General features: G+C 44.2%; 1 protein-coding gene across 6 annotated transcripts in view; it reads left to right on the forward strand.

The window, feature by feature from the left end:
- Positions 1 to 19,202, forward strand: part of CNOT1 (CCR4-NOT transcription complex subunit 1) — a 130,575-nt gene that overhangs the window by 58,942 nt on the left and 52,431 nt on the right. For 5 of the 6 annotated variants that reach the window (XM_087729419.1, XM_087729415.1, XM_087729417.1 and 2 more), the window contains exons 21-27: positions 3,596 to 3,882; positions 12,752 to 12,830; positions 13,680 to 13,910; positions 14,912 to 15,052; positions 15,712 to 15,891; positions 16,492 to 16,608; positions 16,746 to 16,856. In XM_087729419.1, coding sequence (XP_087585545.1) covers positions 3,596 to 3,882; positions 12,752 to 12,830; positions 13,680 to 13,910; positions 14,912 to 15,052; positions 15,712 to 15,891; positions 16,492 to 16,608; positions 16,746 to 16,856 — 1,146 coding nt within the window. The remainder of the gene's footprint in view (positions 1 to 3,595; positions 3,883 to 12,751; positions 12,831 to 13,679; positions 13,911 to 14,911; positions 15,053 to 15,711; positions 15,892 to 16,491; positions 16,609 to 16,745; positions 16,857 to 19,202) is intronic. The other variant, XM_087729421.1, reaches the window with a different exon arrangement.

Consider the following 19,202-nt stretch of genomic DNA (forward strand, 5'->3'; position numbering starts at 1 on the left):
AAGTATTATCAAACTCCTGGCGTGGCAGGTGCTGACAATGGTACTTTCTGTTGAGTTGCAAGATAATAAATATTGAAAGTTTTGAAATAATGCTTTTGTAGAGTTACAGCGACCCTTTGCATTTTCAGTACATGCTGTATGCAAAACAAAATTGCTGCAGGTAGTTCTCACTTACCGACCACTTATTCAGAGGCCTTTCAACCTTGCAACAGCAGTGAAAAATGAGACTTACAAATGGTTCTCTTAGTTGCAGCCATTGTGGCATCCCCACAGTCATGTGATCACAATTTCAGTACTTAGCAACGTGTTCATTTACTATGGCTGCAGTATCCTGCAATGTGATCACCATTTCTGACTTTCAGAGCTGACTATATAAGCAAAATCCATGGGGAGGCCAACAGAAAGTCCAAGAGATGGTTACATCACATCACTTTTACCGACTAGTGGTTATTCACTTAATGACCACTAATGTCATAAATTGGTATGGTCACTTGATTTGTACTTAATGACTGTACCGCTTACCAAAAGAGTTGGTTCAAATTGCAGTTGGTGAGTGAGGACTACCTATATTTTAAACATTAACCTATTAGTAAATCTCATTGCTGATGCATTTTATTAAGTATCCCTTATTATATGCTAGATAATAAGAGTGTCTTAGCAAGTAAACCTACAGTGGTATTTTTGAAAACAATTCAGGCTTTAACTGAACCCAATTTTAAGGATACATTCCAGTCTGGAATATTTTTTTCCTTTGCATGCCTACTTAATCTACTTAAGGCAGAAGTGTCAGAATATTTCACCCCAGGGAGGATTTCTATACTGCAGTCCGTAGGGCGATGGGGTGGGACTTTATCAGAAGCCCTTTTGCTAAATGCCTCCCTGAGCTCCCAATATTCCTCAGGGATTTTCTCCTCCTGCTCACTTCTCTTGCTTGTGACTGCTGCCAGTTACTTCGTAGCTTTGGCCCCCTTTCCCTGCTGGATGGAATGGATGTGTAGCAGTCCCTTCCTCCAATTCACCTCAGGGTTCCACTTTCGTAGCCAGGGTAATCCAAGTGTGAGGGGCCATTTCATCCCACGTATGATGATGAAACTTAAAATCTCTCGATGGTCTCCCATCCATTTCTCCACTGGTTCAGTCACAAAATGCGCCCCCCCCCCCCGGCAGCTATTGACCCATCCAGCTGGCAAAAAGCAATGGGTACTTTCATTGTTCTCAGTCTTAGCTCCATTTTCTCCACCACCTCTGGGCTAATAACACATCTGGTACAACCAGAGTCTAAAAGGGCCAGTATCTTCCCTTGTGCACCAGTTGCACATGCAGACTTATCAGGAGGTCGTCATTGGAGTCGGTTTCGCTTTCCCCTGGGGTGGCTGGAGTTCCCAACTGCTCCAGGTCTGGAGGAGCGAACTCAACAACTTCCACATCTTTTGTAGCTGTTTTGTGATGTTTTACTGGCTGCTTCTCCCCCTTTTTCCCCCAGCTGAGGTCAGTTTATGGCCAGGCTTAGCCTAGCAATTGGCAACCTGGTGTCCTTCCTTCCCACATCTGAAACATGCCGTCGACCTGGGCTTGGTTGCTGGCTCTCCCTTTGTCGCTCTAGGAGCCTCTCTCGAAGCAGAGGAGGGGTTTTTGCTCTAACTGCTACCCCCCACCCCACACACACACAGTGTTGGTTTCTGGCCAGATCAATTTCCACATCCGCAGCCAGCACATACCAGCGCTGAAAGTCTCAGGGAGCCCCTCAGTTAACACAGAGCTGGTAGACGTCATTGTTAAAGACCATCTTTGTAACTCTCCATCAGGACCTTCTGCGACCATCCCCGCATGTATACAGCCAGCTCGCAAAACTCCTGAGTGTATCCTGCCACTGATTTCCGATCCTGGGCTAAGGATTTCATCCTGGTCCTTGCCTTCTGATCAGCAAGGGGGTCTTCAAAGCGTGCTCTCAGGGCTGTAATAAAACTATCGTAAACTCTCAGCTTTGGGTAATCATTGTGAAGGGTGACCATCCACTCAACTGTGGCACCCTCCAACACCATGGTAACACATTTCACTTTTGCGGCTTCTGGTGCAAAATCCTTCTGATACTCTTGCATGTAGTTCCAAACTTGAGCTAAGAAAAATCCCAGCACTTTAGGATCCCCTCCATATTTCACTCCTAGCGGAGGAATCTTTGGAATTCGGAGCCTTCATGGAGCTAACCCCCCTGGGGGGGGGGGGGATGGCTGGGCCACTGTTGTTGCTAGAGCTCCGGCCTCCTGCATTGGTCCTGGTTGAGCTCCCAGGGCTGATTCTGGGTTGGCTGGGGCTTTGACTCCCCCTCCTCCCCGCCTGCTCAGCCCTTCCACACTCCGGTAAGGTGTACCTTTCATGCATTCTCCGACTTTCAAGGGCTTTGTGCAAGAGGTATAAAGCTTGTGTCCTTTTTGTCGGCTTCCTGCCAGAGAGCCTGTACCCGCTGGCTTCGGGTAGTTGTAAGTCCTGTGGGAATATCCTCTGGAACATCCATCCATCCCACTCCCAATGACCATCTGGGCCGGACCTCAAGTTTCAGTTCAGCCATCCACTCCATTTCTTCCCAGTCAGGATGAGCCAGGGGAGGAGAGAATCCAGCAGCACCCAGGTCCTCCTGATCTCTGCATTGGTTAGACATGATTTGTGCAACCCCCTCGGTAGGTTTAACTCCGGGATGGCTGCAAAGAGATCATGCTTAAAGTCAGATGTGCCTCCTTCAAAATTCAAGAGAGGAAATCCCCAACTCCATGGTTTTAGAGAAAAGGTACTTTTACTGAATTTGAAGTGAATACAACGAAAGTAAAGCAAGTTCTGGGGCTAAAGGCGTGAATTGTACATATCAAAAGTTTACCCAAATACCTCCCCAACAACCCCAAGCTATATGTCCAATCTCCAGCCCCCAATGGTGTAATGTGGGGTGCATCTTCAGATGGCCTCATCCATCTGGTATGCAGAGACGGTTGACCTTGACCAGGCCTAAACAAGACCATTCAGCATGCACAGAAGATGGTGAGAACAAAACTCCCTCCTCGTCCTGAGATATCTCCTCCAGCACAATTCCCCTCCCAAATACTGAAACCCCCTCCCTCCCCATTACTATGGCAGCTGATAGCAAGCAAGGATATAGAGGCTGACACCGAATTTTTCTATCTTTAAATGTCAGGAAGGCTTAAAAGTATCAGTTGAATCATTTTATAGTCCCTTTAAAATACACTCATTTTGTGATTCATCAGTATTAAGAAACATAACTGTAATATATCATAGCAGATGGCCGCTGACCTGGGTTGTCTTGAAAAAACAAAGATGGTCAGATAACTGAATTTTAACTGAATGTTCCATGAACTCATCAGGAGTCAAGGTCAACTTGTGGCAAGCTTGACATTTTCTTCCTTAAAAGAATGTAATAATTATTTTTAAAATCTTGTGATAACAAGCTTAACAAATGAAAGTTATGTTTATGAGTTTGTTTACAGTGAGCTCTAGCCAAACTTTAGCTGGATTAACTAAAAAAACTTTACATTTTATGTAGGGCTCTGCACAAATGAATTTTCTTTATAACATTCTGATTTTCTTACAGGTGTTAGAAATGCTACAGAGATTTAAGGACTCTAACATTAAACGGGAGCGAGAAGTATTTAACTGTATGCTGAGGAATTTATTTGAAGAATATCGATTTTTCCCACAATATCCTGATAAAGAGCTCCACATAACAGCCTGCCTCTTTGGTGGGATAATTGAGAAGGGATTGGTAACCTATATGGCCCTGGGCCTGGCCCTGCGCTACGTGCTTGAAGCCTTACGAAAGCCTTTTACATCCAAAATGTACTATTTTGGAATTGCTGCACTAGATAGATTTAAAAATAGGTGGGTATCTTTTTATTTCTTTGTTAATTTTTTTCAGAAATGTTTGAGGGAATCTTTATATAGATCCCCTTTAGCAGTATATTTAGATTTACAAAATTGGTGATATATTGAATATTTAAAATAAACTTCATATTGCGATTGTTAGATGAATTCTATAACAAATATATACATCCAATAGACATTTAGATTAATAAAAAGATTTCACATTTTAGAACGAAGGTAATGTTTCTAACCCAGACATAGGTACAAGATTTGATTTGAAGATCCTGGCTGTAGGATTTTCAATCTTTGCTAAAATGATGACTAATGATAATTCTCTGTTCTACATACTGCTCCCTTTGAATGGTTGAATGATAGAGTATACCAGTACATACAGTTCACATGTGCATTTACCATATTTTTCAGACTATAAGATGCACCGGAGTAATGTTTTTGCACTCTGCAGGCCTCCCAAACCATCTGCATGCCTCGTTTTTTGCAACAAAAAAAAAGGGGGGGGTATGCCAAGCTTTGTAGATTGCTCCTGGAAGCTGGGGGTGGGGGCAAAAACAGGTCGTTCTTTGCTCGTTTTTGCCCTCCCCAGCCCACTTCGTTTAAATCTCTTTTATACAAAGCTAAGACCACAGCCAGTATGTGGGATTCTGCCACCCCAGCTGGGACCTCGATGGGGTTGGATCCTATGGAACGCCTCTTAACGGAACAATTTCTGGAACAGGAGATCATACCATCTGCCAAACTCTTCCTGGATGTTTTCACAAACAGTGGGCCCAGCTGCGTTCTATTCCTCCAAGCAGTAATGATCAGAAACTTTATAGTTCCAGACCAGACTTGGAGGGTGTCCTTCAGATCTCACCTGTAAATCTCCCAGTACCCTGGCCTCATTGGCCATTGTTCCATCAGATGTATCGGAGGATCGCAAAGCAGAGATGATGCTTCACAAGATGCATCAGGTGGCTGCCTGGGTGCTTTGAGTGCTACAGCAGCGTCCTTTTTTAATAAGACTCCCCTACTTTGACTCAGACAATTGCAGGCCAGAATATCTCCTGAGAATCTCCATCTGCACCAAGATATAAACAACTTGGTGGCAGCTGTGGCGTTCTCATCTGACGCTACTCTCAATGCAGCTAAGTTTATTTCTAGGGCAATAGCATTTAATTTGTCTCATCGTCTCCTGTGGCTCCACCCCTGGCAGGCGGACATGCATTCTAAGTGACATGTGGCCTCTGCGCCCTTCAAGGGTGGCACACTGTTTGGAGAAGCACTAGAGGAGACTAGGGACAAGCGCAAGGTACTTTCTTTCTCACACAGACCGTAGGGCCCAACTCTATTTTCGGCATCAGTCCTTTTGGCAAACAAGGGGTTCAATGCTTCCCATATACACCCCAGTATCACCAGTCATATCCCCCAAGCCCCCAACAGATTCCAGGACAGGTTGAGATTTTGTGATAGGGACAGGGAACAACAACAGCCTCAGGCTAGGTGGCCATTTTGAGGGTCTGGCAACCAGTCCTTTCGCAGATATAAGTGACTCCCAATCAGTTCGTCCCATTGGCAATCAGTTAAGGCATTTCAGGAGCCAATGGGAGGTGACCACCATGGACGCTTGGGTGTTGCAGACAGTAAGGCTGGGCCTTACTCTAGAATGTCTCACCACTCCCCCGAGACATTTCATCAGATACCCAGGTACCAGGTCAAGAACGGTGTCATGGATACCAAGATCCAACACCAGTTGGACATTCTCGCTATCGAACCAGTTCCATCGGGGCAAGAGGGATTGGGGTTTTACTCAATCCTATTTTTCATCCTGAAGAGCTTGGGCGGGTGGAGAGTCAGTTTAGATTTTGAAAAGCTCAATGTGCACTTGGCGTACAAGCACTTCAAGATGTAGTTCCTCCAATCTATCCTGGGCTGCATCCATCAGGGAGATTGGAAGACTTCCGTAGTCATCAAGGAGGCTTATCTCCATGTGCCCATCCATCAGTCGCATAGAAAGTTTCTGATATTCCACTTTGCAGGGCGCCATTATCAGTACAGGGCTCTACCATTTGGCCTGTCATCGCCCCCAGGACTTTCACGAAGCTGTTGGCAGCTGTTGTGGCATATCTATGATCGTTGCCAATCAGGATACAGTGTTACCTTGACGACATATTAGTACAGTCGTCCCCCACGTAGGGAAGTCGAGACCTTCACACCACAATACAGGTCCTCCAGCAACACAGGTTCTCTGTGAATCTACAAAAGAGTCATCTGCAGCCATCCACCAGTCTACTACTGCACCTTGGGGCTGTGATCAGTTCCGAAGTCTATGAGGTCTACCTTTCCCAGGAGTGGTGCTCCAGCATTCGATCGCTGGTAAGTCATCTGCAGTCACAGAGGTCAGTGAGACAGCGGTCCTTTCAGTAACCTCCGATGCCAGTCTATTTGGGTAGGGAGCCCATGCCCAATCTCTGTTAGCTCAGGGGTGCTGGAGCCCAGAGGAGTTATCGAACAACATAAACTGGCTAGAGCTCCTGGCCGTCTGCCTCGCCCTTCAGAACTTTCAGGACCTAGTGACGGGGCGCCACGTCCTGATCGTCACCAACAACGTGGCCATAAAGATTCATATCAATCACCAGGGGGGAACTCACTCCAGGTCCCTCAGGCGGGAGGCGGAGATGCTGCATCTCTGGGCGGAATCGCACATTCTATCGATCAAAGCAGAGCACATCTCCGCGACTGCAAACATGCAAGCGGATTGGCTGAGCAGGGCCACAATGGACCACGCGGAATGGCATCTTCATCCGGATCTGTTCTAGGACCTGTCTCACAGGTTTGGCCAGCCAACCATGGACCTGTTTAACCATCCCAACAACACTCACCTACCAAGATTTTTCGACAAGTTTCCCATACTGGGGGCAGAAGGCGTCAACACTCTTTGCAGTCCCTGGCTACAGGGCTTGCTTCCCACCTCTGCCTCTCATCCCGAGGGTCATTCAGAAGGTGCTTGCGGAGAGGTCGGAGGTCCTGTTTGTCTCTCCCCACTCGCCCAGACGCCCCTGGTATGCCAACCTGGTCAATCTCTCAATCACCACGCCCTGGAGAATTCCGGAGGACAGGATATCCCTCAGCCAGAGGGCCCTACTCCATCTGGAACCCCAGTGACTGCAACTTGCCGTCTGGTAGTTGAAAAGGATATTGTAGTGCGGGACAACTTCTCCAGGAGAGTCATCCACACGATTCAGGCGGCCAGAAGACCTTCCACAACACGCATATACAATGCCACCTGGACTGCATTTTGCAGATAGTGCCTCTCTGGACATGTTCCCAGGCCTGCTTCAGTTCCACAGGTGTTGGAATTTTTGCAGGATGGGTTAGACAGGGTCTTGACACTCTGCGTTGTCAGCTGACTGCCTTGTCTATGGTTCTTTCGAACGGGGAGGGCCATACCCTTACTCACCACCCACGGGTGCCCAGTTTCCTGAAAGAGGCAGCGAATCACAGGTCACCCGTGGTGCATCGTTTCCCTACTTGGGAATTGTCCATCATGCTACAGGCTCTCACCTCCACACCGTTCAAGCCATTATGCACCATGAGCCTTTGACTGTTAACTCTTAAAACCACCTTCCTTATGGCTATCACCTTGGTCAGGGGGATTTCGGAGCTGGTGGCCCTTTCGTTGCGCAACGATCTCTGCATCTCCCATGCTAACAGAGTTGTGTTATAGCTAGACCCTTCTTGTCCAAAGTCAACTCATGATTTCACAGGGCCCAGGAGATTATTCTCCCGGATTTCTATCCGCGGCTCACACATCCACAAGAGAAAAGGTCGCACCACATCAATGTATGGAGGGCCCTCTGTAGGTATGTCAAGTGAACAGCATCCTTTAGCAAGACCAAATCATTGTTTGTTTCCTTTCAGCCAGCATTTATGGGTCAGAAGATAACACCTAACACAGTGGTGCGCTGGTTGAAGGTGTGCATAGCCCAGGTCAGGCCTTGGCGTATCACAGCTCACTCCACCAAGAGTGCAGCTACCACTGCAGCCTGGGCAACGCAACCTTCTGTTGTAGAGATCTGCAGGGCAGCAACCTGGTCATTCCCATCGCAATTCATCAAGCATTGTAAACTGGATTCATTCGGGTCACATGTGCTGCAGAGGGTTCTTTCCAATTCTGAGACCCTGGACCAATCTAGCTTCCGTCCTTACGAATCTATGCTTTGCCATATCCCATGCTTGGATTTTCCAAGCAGCCCACAGGAGAAAGACCATTTCTGCGATGATCAGCTGTGCTTTTGAAACTTGCTTATCACCCCCAACTACAGCTCACAACCAGTGAACTAATGTGCTGAAGCTGACCAGGCTGAGGACGCTAGCCAGATGAATACCTGGTAGACAGGCAGAATTTTTTTTTCTTATTTTCCTCCTCAAAAACTAAGGTGTCTTATACTCCAAAAAAAAGGTACATCCATCATAATGGAATGTTTTGGAAGGCTGATTGTATCCAGTCTCCCTCCAGCATTTGACTTGCTTCACTTTGCTTACCCTCCAAATCACTCTACAGAGCATGCTATTTCTTCTGTTCTCCATCTGAGCTTGGCACACTTAGAGGAAAGAAACACTCATTCTCCTGTGCTGCTTGGAGAATCCAAGGAATGGGTTAGTTTCGGTCTGCTTGCCCAGAAACTGAATTGAAGAAATCTTGACCACGTCTCCTCTACTTGGCAGCTCAGTTTTTCAATGAAGGCATGACTGGTCCGAGAGATGTAATCAAGTTTTCTCCAGCTCAGTTGGCAATATTTCAAAGAATTGGATTATTTTTGCAGTGCACTGGTTATCTATTTAGCCTAGTTGTCTGATGTTAGTGGGGTGCTGAAGTGAGACTGCTGGTTTTCCCCGGTCTGCCAGAAATGACCGCCACCACGTTTTCATTTCCAGGTCCGGATAGACAGATTTTGCAGCCAGGGCGCTATTGTCTGATCGCTTGGGCTAGCCCGTTCACTGCTAATTGTTTTTCCCGGGTGCTGAGAGATCGGTACGCTGTTCTCGGGTCCTTCCTGGCTCTAAAGTGTGCGTCGTGTGTTTTTTTGGTGTGTTCTGAAGCTTGGTGCGCCATCTTCGAGTCACCTGTCTGCGTTGGTGGTGCCTTGCTGCAGCTGTGTCTTGCTTCCTGTAATTTGAATTTCCCAGCTTTTTTTTGGTGCCAAACAACCTATTACATGTTGCAGCCACCATTTTGTCTCCCCAAAGTGCATTTCAAGCAAGGCAACAACAAGAACGACAGCGTGGTTGCGATCTCGCTTTGTTTTTCCGTTATGGTTGGTTCCATTTGCCTTGAGAGTCAATCTTTCTCCAGCCGATCTTCTCACAGTGTCTACCTCTGACTTGTCTAGCGGAGTTACCGCACTGAGTGGCCATTTTATAACTTGGCAGTTAGGATCACAGGGTGTCAGTTACAGGTTTGCATTTACCCTACCACCCTGGGAGGCTATCAGTTCACAACAATGGCAGATCGGATGACTGCTCACGTGGCTGGTGCAGAGGTTTCTCCCGAAAGCTCACCATTGCCGGCAACCTCATTTGCCAGGGTAGGAAGGCTCTCTACAAGGGGCACATCCGGCAGATCTAAGGCTAAGTCCAAGGCTGCTGTGGCCAATAAAGATGCCCAGCACAGGCAACGAGCCTTAGAGAATGCCCACTTACCACGGTTCTTCAACTCCCAGGGCGGAAGGGATCAACGCCCTTCGTGGTCCCTGGCCTCGGGCTGTTGTACGCTTTTCCACCTCTCCCGCTAATCCGGAGGGTGATTCGCAAGATACTGGTGGAGAGGGCAGAAGTATTGCTCGTTTCCCCCACTGGCCATGTCGCTCTTGTTACGGCAACCTGGTCAGTCTCTCCATTGCCAGATCCTGGAGAATCCTGGACGACAGAATATCCCTCAGCCATGGGGTCCTACTCCACCGGGAGCCACAGTGGCTTCAATTGGCCGTCTGGCACTTGAAGGAGATATCCTGAAACGGGACAACTTTTCTAGACAGGTCATCCAGACCATCCAGGCGGCCCTCTACCATGTGTATTTACAACGCAGCATGGTCTGCCTTCTGCAAATGGTGCCGTCCCCATAGAATCATTCCAAGGACTGCTTCTATTCCGCAGGTGTTGGAGTTACTGCAAGACAGACTAGGCAGGGGACTGGTGATCAACACTCTGAGAAGGCAATTGGCGGTGCTTTCGACTTTTTTTCCGAGTAAGACCAGTCACACCCTGGCTCATCATCCTAGGGTACGGCCTTTTTGAGGGTAGCTTCAAATCTTAGGCCACCTGTGGTGCATTGTTATCTGTCTTGGGACCTGTCTTTCATTCTTTAGGCCCTTACATTGGCTCCGTTTAAGCCCATATGTACCATCAAAGTTGCTTTCTGACTTTTAAAGTGGTTTTTCTGGTGGCCATTTCTTTGGCCAGAAGGATCTCTGAACTGGCGGCCCTTTTGGTCTGCGATGACCTCTGCATTTTCCACCCTGACAGAGTGGTCCTATGACTTGATACTTCCTTCTTGACAAAGGTCAATTTGTGGTTTCATAGAGCCCAAGAAATTGTACTTCCTGACTTCTGTCCTCATCTAATACATCCACTCGAGCAGAAATGGCATCACCTCGATGTTCGGAGGCCCCTACGGCAGTACGTCAAGCACACAGCATCCTTCAGAAAGACTGACTCCTTACTCAGTGCTTTCCAGCCAGGCTCTATAAGTCAGAAGGTGTCTTCTTCCACCATAGGTCAGTAATTAAAGGCCTGTATATCCAAAACATACAAGATCCAAGCCAGACCTTTGCCACGCTGCATTGCGGCTCACTCCACCAGGAGTGTAGCTACAACCGTGGCTTGACCCAGCTTCAGCTGATGCTTCTTTTGGAAAGCAGGTATTCCAGGCGGTTCACTCGGACTCTGGGACCCTGGACCGGTCTACATCCCGCCCTTAGGACATTATGCTTGGGCATATCCCATTCCTTGGATTCTTCAAGTAGTGCACAGGAGAAAGACCCCACCCGAAGACCAGCTCGTTCCATGTTCTCTACTAGAACTAGGTGCCGATGTTCCAGAATTCAACTTATGTGGTTTTATCTCTCGGACCTGCCATGTCTTCATTGAAAAACTGAGCTGCCAAGTGGAGGAGGCGTGGTCAAGAATTCTTCAATTCAGTCTCTGGGCAAGCAGACCGAAATTAACACATTCCTTGGATTCTCCTGCAGCGCATATAGAACAATCATCTCTCAGCATCTTGTAAACAAACTGAGCCTTTTAGGCTTTAATACTCCTTTGTGCAACTGGATTCTTAATTTTCTTATTGATAGATCCCAGTATGTGCGAGTTGGGACTAATATTTCTAACACCATTTTCTTCAACACAGGTCTCCTAGGGCTGTGTGCTAAGTCTGCTGTTGTTCATCTTATTGACCCATGACTGTTGTGCTAGGTTTAGAGCCAACCATATTGTGAAGTTTGCGGGTGATATGACAGTAGTGGGCCTTATTCAAGATGACAAACAGGCAAGGAGGTAGAAGGTTTAGTGGACTAGTGTAGCAAAAACATCTCATAGAAAAAACATAGAAAAAACTAAAGAGATCATTATCAATTTCAGAAAAAGCAGGCACAGCCACAGCCACACACCTCTATGTATTAATGGTTCAGCTGTGGAGGTGGTTAACAGCATCAAGAGTAGACTAGCTTGACAGTGAGATATTGGTGAAGCAGGCACAGCAGCGCCTGCATTTTCTGCATTGCATAAGACAACATCTTCCTCTGTCCTTACCACTTTCTATATAGGAACGATCGAGAGCATCCTGTCATATTGCATTATTGTCTGGTTTGGAAGCATTATTGAAGGCGGGGTGGAGAGTGGTGAGGATGGCAGAAAAGATAATTGGTAGTTCACTTCCTTCTATCCAGGCCATAGCATATAAACATTGTTTGAGCAGAGTCCGCAGGATTTTCTGGGACACTACACCTCTTCACAACCCGTTTTCCTTGTTACCGTCTGAGAGGAAGCAGAACAACTAGATTCAGTTACAGTTTTATTCCATTAAACTTAACATTAATCTTGTGAGCTTTGTATTCAAAATGGATGTGGTGTGTGTGCGTGCATGTGTGGTGCAGGTATATATGTATATAGCATGTGTATATGTGAGTAGATATATACTTTCCTTTAAGAGCAGGCAACAGAATTTCATTTTTAATGTGGGCCAGTGTGCTCATAGTAAAAGAATGCCAAAGTTATCTATTTATAAGGTCAGTATGGCTTGGACACTCCACAGCACGGGATTATTTTACTGTTGGTTATATTGAAATGAAAAGAAATATATTCTGTCCATAAGAGTTCTTGGGGAAATGATCTCTGCAGAGTTGGTCTTTGCTGAAGATTCCAGTCACATATGAAAATCTGTTACTGTGGCTGTATTTTCCTTGCTATAAAAATGAACCTTTGCCTGATAAATTGGCTTGTTTGCAATAGGTTATTTCTTAGCAACATGTAGTCACAACTATTAGCTCAGTCTTTTTAAAGTAATTGTTGGCAAAGGTGTCTGCAGGATCTGATGCTTTCATCAAAATGATCAAAGCAGAGTTTAACTATTGCACAGTCATGTGACTTTATGTATAGGACATCAGGGTGCATATACCGAAGGTGGAGACCTTGTGTCGCAATGCTACAATACTGCTTTTGTCACTTCCCTCCTTGACTTTCCCTCTCGGGTTATTTTTAATTGCTGATCAGAAGCAAAACATTCATGAGGCAATGGCATGGCTGTTTTTGCAAATATTAACTGTTTCTATATTGTGTTAATAGTTGTGGCTCAGACTGTTTATTTCCTACTACTAATAGCTAATTTTATTGACAGATTGAAGGACTACCCTCAGTATTGTCAGCACCTGGCTTCTATTAGTCACTTTATACAGTTCCCTCATCACCTGCAGGAGGTGTGTATTAACAAATTTATGGAAAGTAAATCAATAAGGGGAGTAAAGCAATATGAAACAAATTATGCTTGTGTTCAGTAACACAAAGGGGCATGTAAGGAATTGTAAAAATTCTTTGCAACAATCTCTCATCATTTAAGGGAAGGAAAACAAGTTTCTGCATGGAAAATTGCTGTAGCTTTAACTCTCAGTGTATTATAGTTACTTGAACTCCTTCTAATTTTTGCCAGATGTTTTATAAAGAATTATGAAAGGGGTGGAACAAATGCCTGTTGCCCAGAAGAAGAACAGGGGAGTTAAGTTTTTGATGGTCTTGTAATACTACAAGCCCAAAAGGTTTAGGACCTCTGCATTAATCTTATGCCAGTTGGAAGGGTTTCTGTATGAAGTAGTCTTATTGTACTTTTTTTACCTGGGATTAAAAACATATGGTCAACTATAAAGATTATGCTATTACTTCAGAATTTCTGTATTCATTATTTGTTCAAAATGGAAGTTGGCTTCTTAAGTCATTACAGAAACCTTTGGGGTTTTTTTTCAAGGCTGTTTGATTTAGAATGCTTTTCCCCTGGATTCTTTGTTTGCTTTCTTGAAATATGCAAGAACTTCCCTCTAGTATTTGCAAACTTCAATATTCCTGCTGGTAGTTTGAGACAAATTTATGTATTTGCTGAAACTTCATTTAAACCAAATTTGTATATCAGTGATTGCATGATCTCTGTAGATGTTATGCGTGAAATAAAATAACTTTTATTTAGTCACGTATCAAGATTAGAAATTTTTGCAAGGGCTTCTAGGATTAAGGATTGTTGTTTATGAATTTTAACAACCTTTCCTTGTCTGTTGAAGTACATTGAATATGGACAGCAATCAAGAGATCCTCCTGTGAAGATGCAGGGGTCCATCACCACCCCTGGAAGTATTGCCCTGGCCCAGGCTCAGGCCCAGGCCCAGGCCCCAGCAAAGACGCCTCTCGCCGGCCAGGTTAGCACTGTAGTCACCACCGCCACCACCACCAGCACTGTGGCAAAGACAGCCATTGCGCCTGTGGGTCGAGTCAGCTTCAAGAAAGATGTGCCAGTAAGTCTTTGCTTCCATGCATCTAGCAGGAAGCACATGAAGGAGGTTTGGGATGAATGAATGTAATTGTTTAATTTGTCATTTGAAACCAAAAACTTTGGTCCTTAAATAAGGACATAGTCAAACAGCCAAGTTGCTTTGCTGTATTTAATGCCTTTCAGGTAGTCCTCCATTTATAATCAGTCCTTACCACCGTGACAGCATGCCCATGTCACACAATCCAAATGTGACTTCCTTTTGCAACTTTCCCAGCTGGCTTCTGACGGACAAAGGCAATGGGGAAAGCTGAATTCGTTTAATGATCTTAGTGATTCACTTAACAACTGCAGTGATTTGCTTAACAATCAAGGCAAAATAAGTCATAAAATCAGATGTGATTCACTTAATAGCTACCTTGCAGTAGAAAGTGGTCTCAGTTGTGGTTGTAAGTTAAGGACTCCCTGTATATAATTAACTCAATTGTATTACTTATACCAATTATTGCCTACATTCTGCTCTCTGCCTGCCTTTTTGCTTTGCAGCTCTTCAAATATCTTATCAGTTGTCTTGCTTTAAAACAAGGATGGAAATTCTTCAGGTTAAAGTGTCCCTCTATCATCGTTGTCTCCCCCCCCCCTTCCCAGGGAATCTGGCCATGAGAGGAATTGATTCCCATGATCAGCTCATTCCATGTCTTTGTGCACAACCAGAGATAACAGCAGTTAAGCCAAGGAAGATCTGACTGGACTTCTTGATTATTGCTTTCATTGGGATGTAGAAAGGCTTCTCTTAAACAGCTACATTGCATGAATCTAGCAAACTTCATTTATTGTTGGTTCTCCAAGGGAGGATTTTAGTTTCTGTTCGCCACGGTAGAGTGTGGCATCAAGGCCTCTCTGGATCGTATCATTTTGTATCGTATCTTAGATAACAGGGACTTCCTGTTATCTAAGAATGCCTGTGAATGCATTCCTAATTAAATTAACTCATATTCATTAACTCATGTGATTTGTCTTTTGCAGCCTTCTATTAATACAACCAACATTGATACTCTGCTAGTAGCCACTGATCAAACAGAGAGGATTGTAGAACCTCCTGAAAATGTTCAAGAAAAGATTGCTTTTATCTTTAATAATTTGTCTCAATCCAACATGACTCAGAAGGTAAATATTGTACAAATTTAACTCTGATTTGGAGGGGAGTATAGAGAGACTTCCTGTGTTATAGTCACATACAAAAAAAGGAGTGACTAACTGACCTGATATTGTTTGCATACGTGAAGGCTTTCTTTTTCCACCACTCTTCTGTTTCTTCCTGGGAATGTTTAAATATGGTTATATTGATGTAGCAGTCTTTGAAATGTAAATCTGGAACTTCTTCAACGTTGCACTTGTTATTTTCCCACATATCCATATATTTTAAGATGTTAAAGGTTATCTTAGGCCAGCTTCCTGTAAAACAATTTTATTTGCAATTGATGAGTTTTTAAAGTTTTTGTTTTGTAAACCTTCATTCTATCGGTGTGCATAAGCAAATATGTGTTTAGTAACACAATTGTTCTAAGGGGCTTTTTGGAAAGACCAAGGTGCCACAAATTTTAATGTTTTTCAAAAGAAAACTTGCAGCATTTAAATACCGTAGTATAATTTGTATTTGAGCAATTTATTCAAAACAGAATACACATTTTGGCAACTTAAAATTTTCAGCAGTTATTGTTTTATTTCAGATCTTTATAATCCCTCATCTATATGAGTTACGGAATCATTTCCAGTCCTATTACTTCATTAATCCCTTTCTGTTCCTTTTTTGTTTATGGAGCCAGGTTGAGGAACTGAAGGAAACGGTGAAAGAAGAATTCATGCCTTGGGTTTCACAATATCTCGTGATGAAGAGAGTTAGCATTGAGCCAAACTTCCATAGTCTTTATTCAAATTTCCTTGACACTCTTAAAAATCCAGAATTTAATAAAATGGTTTTGAATGAAACATACAGAAATATCAAGGTGGGTGCCATACACAGTCATATTTTCATCCTTGCGCTTTGCAAGAGTAGATCAATTGTGTAACAGATATTGAGTGCATTAATTTAAAGTGAGCAAACCACTCCTCATGATTATGTAATGTAACATACATAACTCCTCCCTCCTTCATTATTTTTCTGTTTATAATAAGGTGTTATCAGCTCCATCCAATGCAAATTAGAGGCCTACACAAAAAGAAAAACAGATCTCAGATGTTCAAGATGGCTTTAGAAAATGGCAAGACATACAAGGCATTGTTTATAATGTACACTGGAAAATGGAGAAAACCAAAGGAGTCAATTTATGCTCCATTAATTAACAAAGGCCTTCCATTGTGTCAATCACATGAAGTGCAGAATGTTTTTGTTAAATGGGAATCCCAGATATTGTCCTTATGAGTAATGTATTCGCAGGTCAAGAAGCCACAGAATGGCCCCCGTGTGTCAAAGAAGTGAGCTGAGGCTGTAATCTTTATCAGACAGTATGCTGAATAGCTTGAGCATTCCCAGAAGAGTTTTGCTATCATGTCATATTTACACTCCTTGTTGACAAAAGCTCTCTCTTATGTTGGAAAAAACGTAGGTGTTGCTTACATCGGATAAAGCTGCTGCCAACTTCTCAGACCGTTCGTTGCTGAAGAACCTGGGTCACTGGCTGGGGATGATAACACTGGCAAAGAATAAGCCCATCTTGCACACAGTGAGGATCCTTGCATATTTTCTTGTTCCCTGGTTTCTGCATTGACCTACAAACACAGCACATATAAAGAATAAATGAAATATGTAAAAGAAACCAATTTAGCTTCTGACATTGTCTTCATCATTTGTTTATTTTAGGACTTGGATGTCAAATCTTTGCTGCTAGAAGCTTATGTAAAAGGACAGCAGGAATTGCTGTATGTTGTGCCATTTGTTGCTAAAGTATTGGAATCCAGTGTAAGAAGTGTGGTAAGTCTACAGCACAGAGTACTTAGAATGCAAATTACGTATAGAAGTAAGAACCTTCCACAAATTTCTTTTACGGAAGAAGAAAATAAATTTAACTTTAATAGTTTCTAAGTATCTTGTGACATGTCCACAATGAGATCCTGAAGTTGGATTTGAAACATTGTCTTAAACGGGATAACCTCCTGTTACTTACCTCAGCTTCTGCCAAGCAAAATATTTGTGTCAGAAACATCAGAATTAAAATAAGGCATACTACACAGCATAACAATTATGTTAAAATATGTACAAGTTAAATCTTGCCCAGAAACTAGCAACTAGCAACTTTAACTTTGTGTTCTGTTGTGCTGTGTGATGACCTGGGGCTGGGCATGGTAGCAACAGAGCCGGAACTTTTATTGCTCCAACTTTCCCCCAAAAGTCCCACCATTCACTGCAAGTCCAGGAGCAAAGTTCTAAACTTAACCCTAGCCCACCTCCAATAGTTCCTGGCTGCAATTAGTCCAGAGAGGAACACAGTTCTGAGAGCAACCACAGTTCAGGGAATTTGGTTCCAAGGACTCCTTATCACAGGAAGAGGTCACTGGGACTACAGCACAACCCAGAGCAGAACTCTGTCACTGCGAACTTGCACATAGCCAAGCAAGGCAAGGCATAATAAAGTATCAAGACGTTGGTAACAGCATGTGGGACTGGAAAAAGGCAACACTTGTTCCTGGGGTGTCTTTAAATCTCATTCCCCAGGAGACCCTTCTAAAGAGGGGCAGGGCACCCAAGTTATCAGGTCGCCCTGCGCTGATCCCACCACTCCATTCTCAAGATTGGTGGGGGTGGATTGCTCGTCTCTGGAGCTCCTCTCCTCTCCTCTGTGTCTTAGAGCCGAGGTGGCGCAGTGGTTAGGGTGCAGTACTGCAGGCCACTTTAGCTGACTGTTATCTGCAGTTCAGCGGTTCTAATCTCACCAGCTCAAGGTTGATTCAGCCTTCCATCCTTCCAAGGTGGGTGAAATGAGGACCCAGACTGTGGGGGCGATATGCTGACTCTGTAAACCGCTTAGAGAGGGCTGTAAGCCCTATGAAGCGGTATATAAGTCTAACTGCTGTTAGACTTATATAAAAGTCTAACTTATTGCTATTGCTATTGTTGCCTGTCCTCTCCTCCCTCCCTGCTTTTTTTAATTAAAAGTTTATTTTTAGTTTTCAGAACAAACACACAAAAATTCCTCTTTCTTTACATACTGTAGAAAGTGTATCAGTTGGTTACAAAAAAACTTTGTGCATTTCTTTCACAGTGATTCATATTAATTCTAGTATTTTAAATCAAATATATTTGTACGTATTACCATCATCTCCCATTCTCATTTGACTATAATTGTTTAAATGTCCATCATAAAACATACCAAAACTCAAGACATAACCACATACTGGCATCTCATTTACTATTTCTAGTATCCCAATAACACTATTCCTTAAGGCCTATTCTAGCTAAACATCAATAACATTTAGTAACAAAGGTTTCTAATCTTCCTTTCCAAATCACTGATTACAATTTACATCCAATTTCCCCACGTTGTACCCATGCCTATATATACATTGTTATCATTATCTCTCCTTTATTTGACTATATCCATTATCATAACTTAGTTCTTTTTTATTAATCTTTATATGTAACCAAACCATTTCTCCTCCCTCCTTGCTTGATCATCCTGCGCCCTCTGTCCTTCGTGAGCAACCCTTCTCAGACCCAAGGGACCTGGGACTCCTTTGTCTTACTTCTCCGGTCGTTCTCCAGTGCACTGCTTAGAGAGTCCAAGCGTGGGTTAACACAGTCTATCTGCCCTAGGACTGAGTGAGTTTTTTCTCTCTTGGCCACGCCTCCCTTTGCCTCCATTTCAGTTTTAAAACTCAGTCCGCCCATTTGTACTGTTTTTGGGAGCGCTCCAATCCTAGAGCAGATATCTGGACTCCCCAAGCTTGATTTCTCTACAAAAAAATTTCTTTTTCACTATTCTACGATATCTTCATACCTTCTACTTAATTGTATCTTCTGAGAGGGCGCTGGTCCGTTTCTCTGCCCGCTGGTCGCATGCGGGGCGGGAAACAGTGAATAGCTTGTCCGGTGGTGGCCGGCGAGCAAGGGGACGGGCAGGAGGCTTCTTGAACCGTGTGGGTCCCCCTCAGCTGCATTTAGAGAGCTGCGCCATTGGCTGGGCGCCCTGGCGGCTGCAGCGTTGCTCCACACGATCGGCAGGGACGGCAGCGGCCATTTTGGTAGTTCACAGGCTTTTTTGCTTAGAGCTGCAGGCGATTTTTTCTTGAGCCTCATGCAGAGCAGGTCGTTTGGAGCGTG

Source organism: Thamnophis sirtalis, unplaced genomic scaffold (genome assembly GCF_051295495.1).
Source record: "Thamnophis sirtalis isolate CommonGarterSnake01/CBP01778 unplaced genomic scaffold, rThaSir2_p1.2 scaffold_14, whole genome shotgun sequence".
Classification (NCBI taxonomy): Eukaryota; Metazoa; Chordata; class Lepidosauria; order Squamata; family Natricidae; genus Thamnophis; species Thamnophis sirtalis.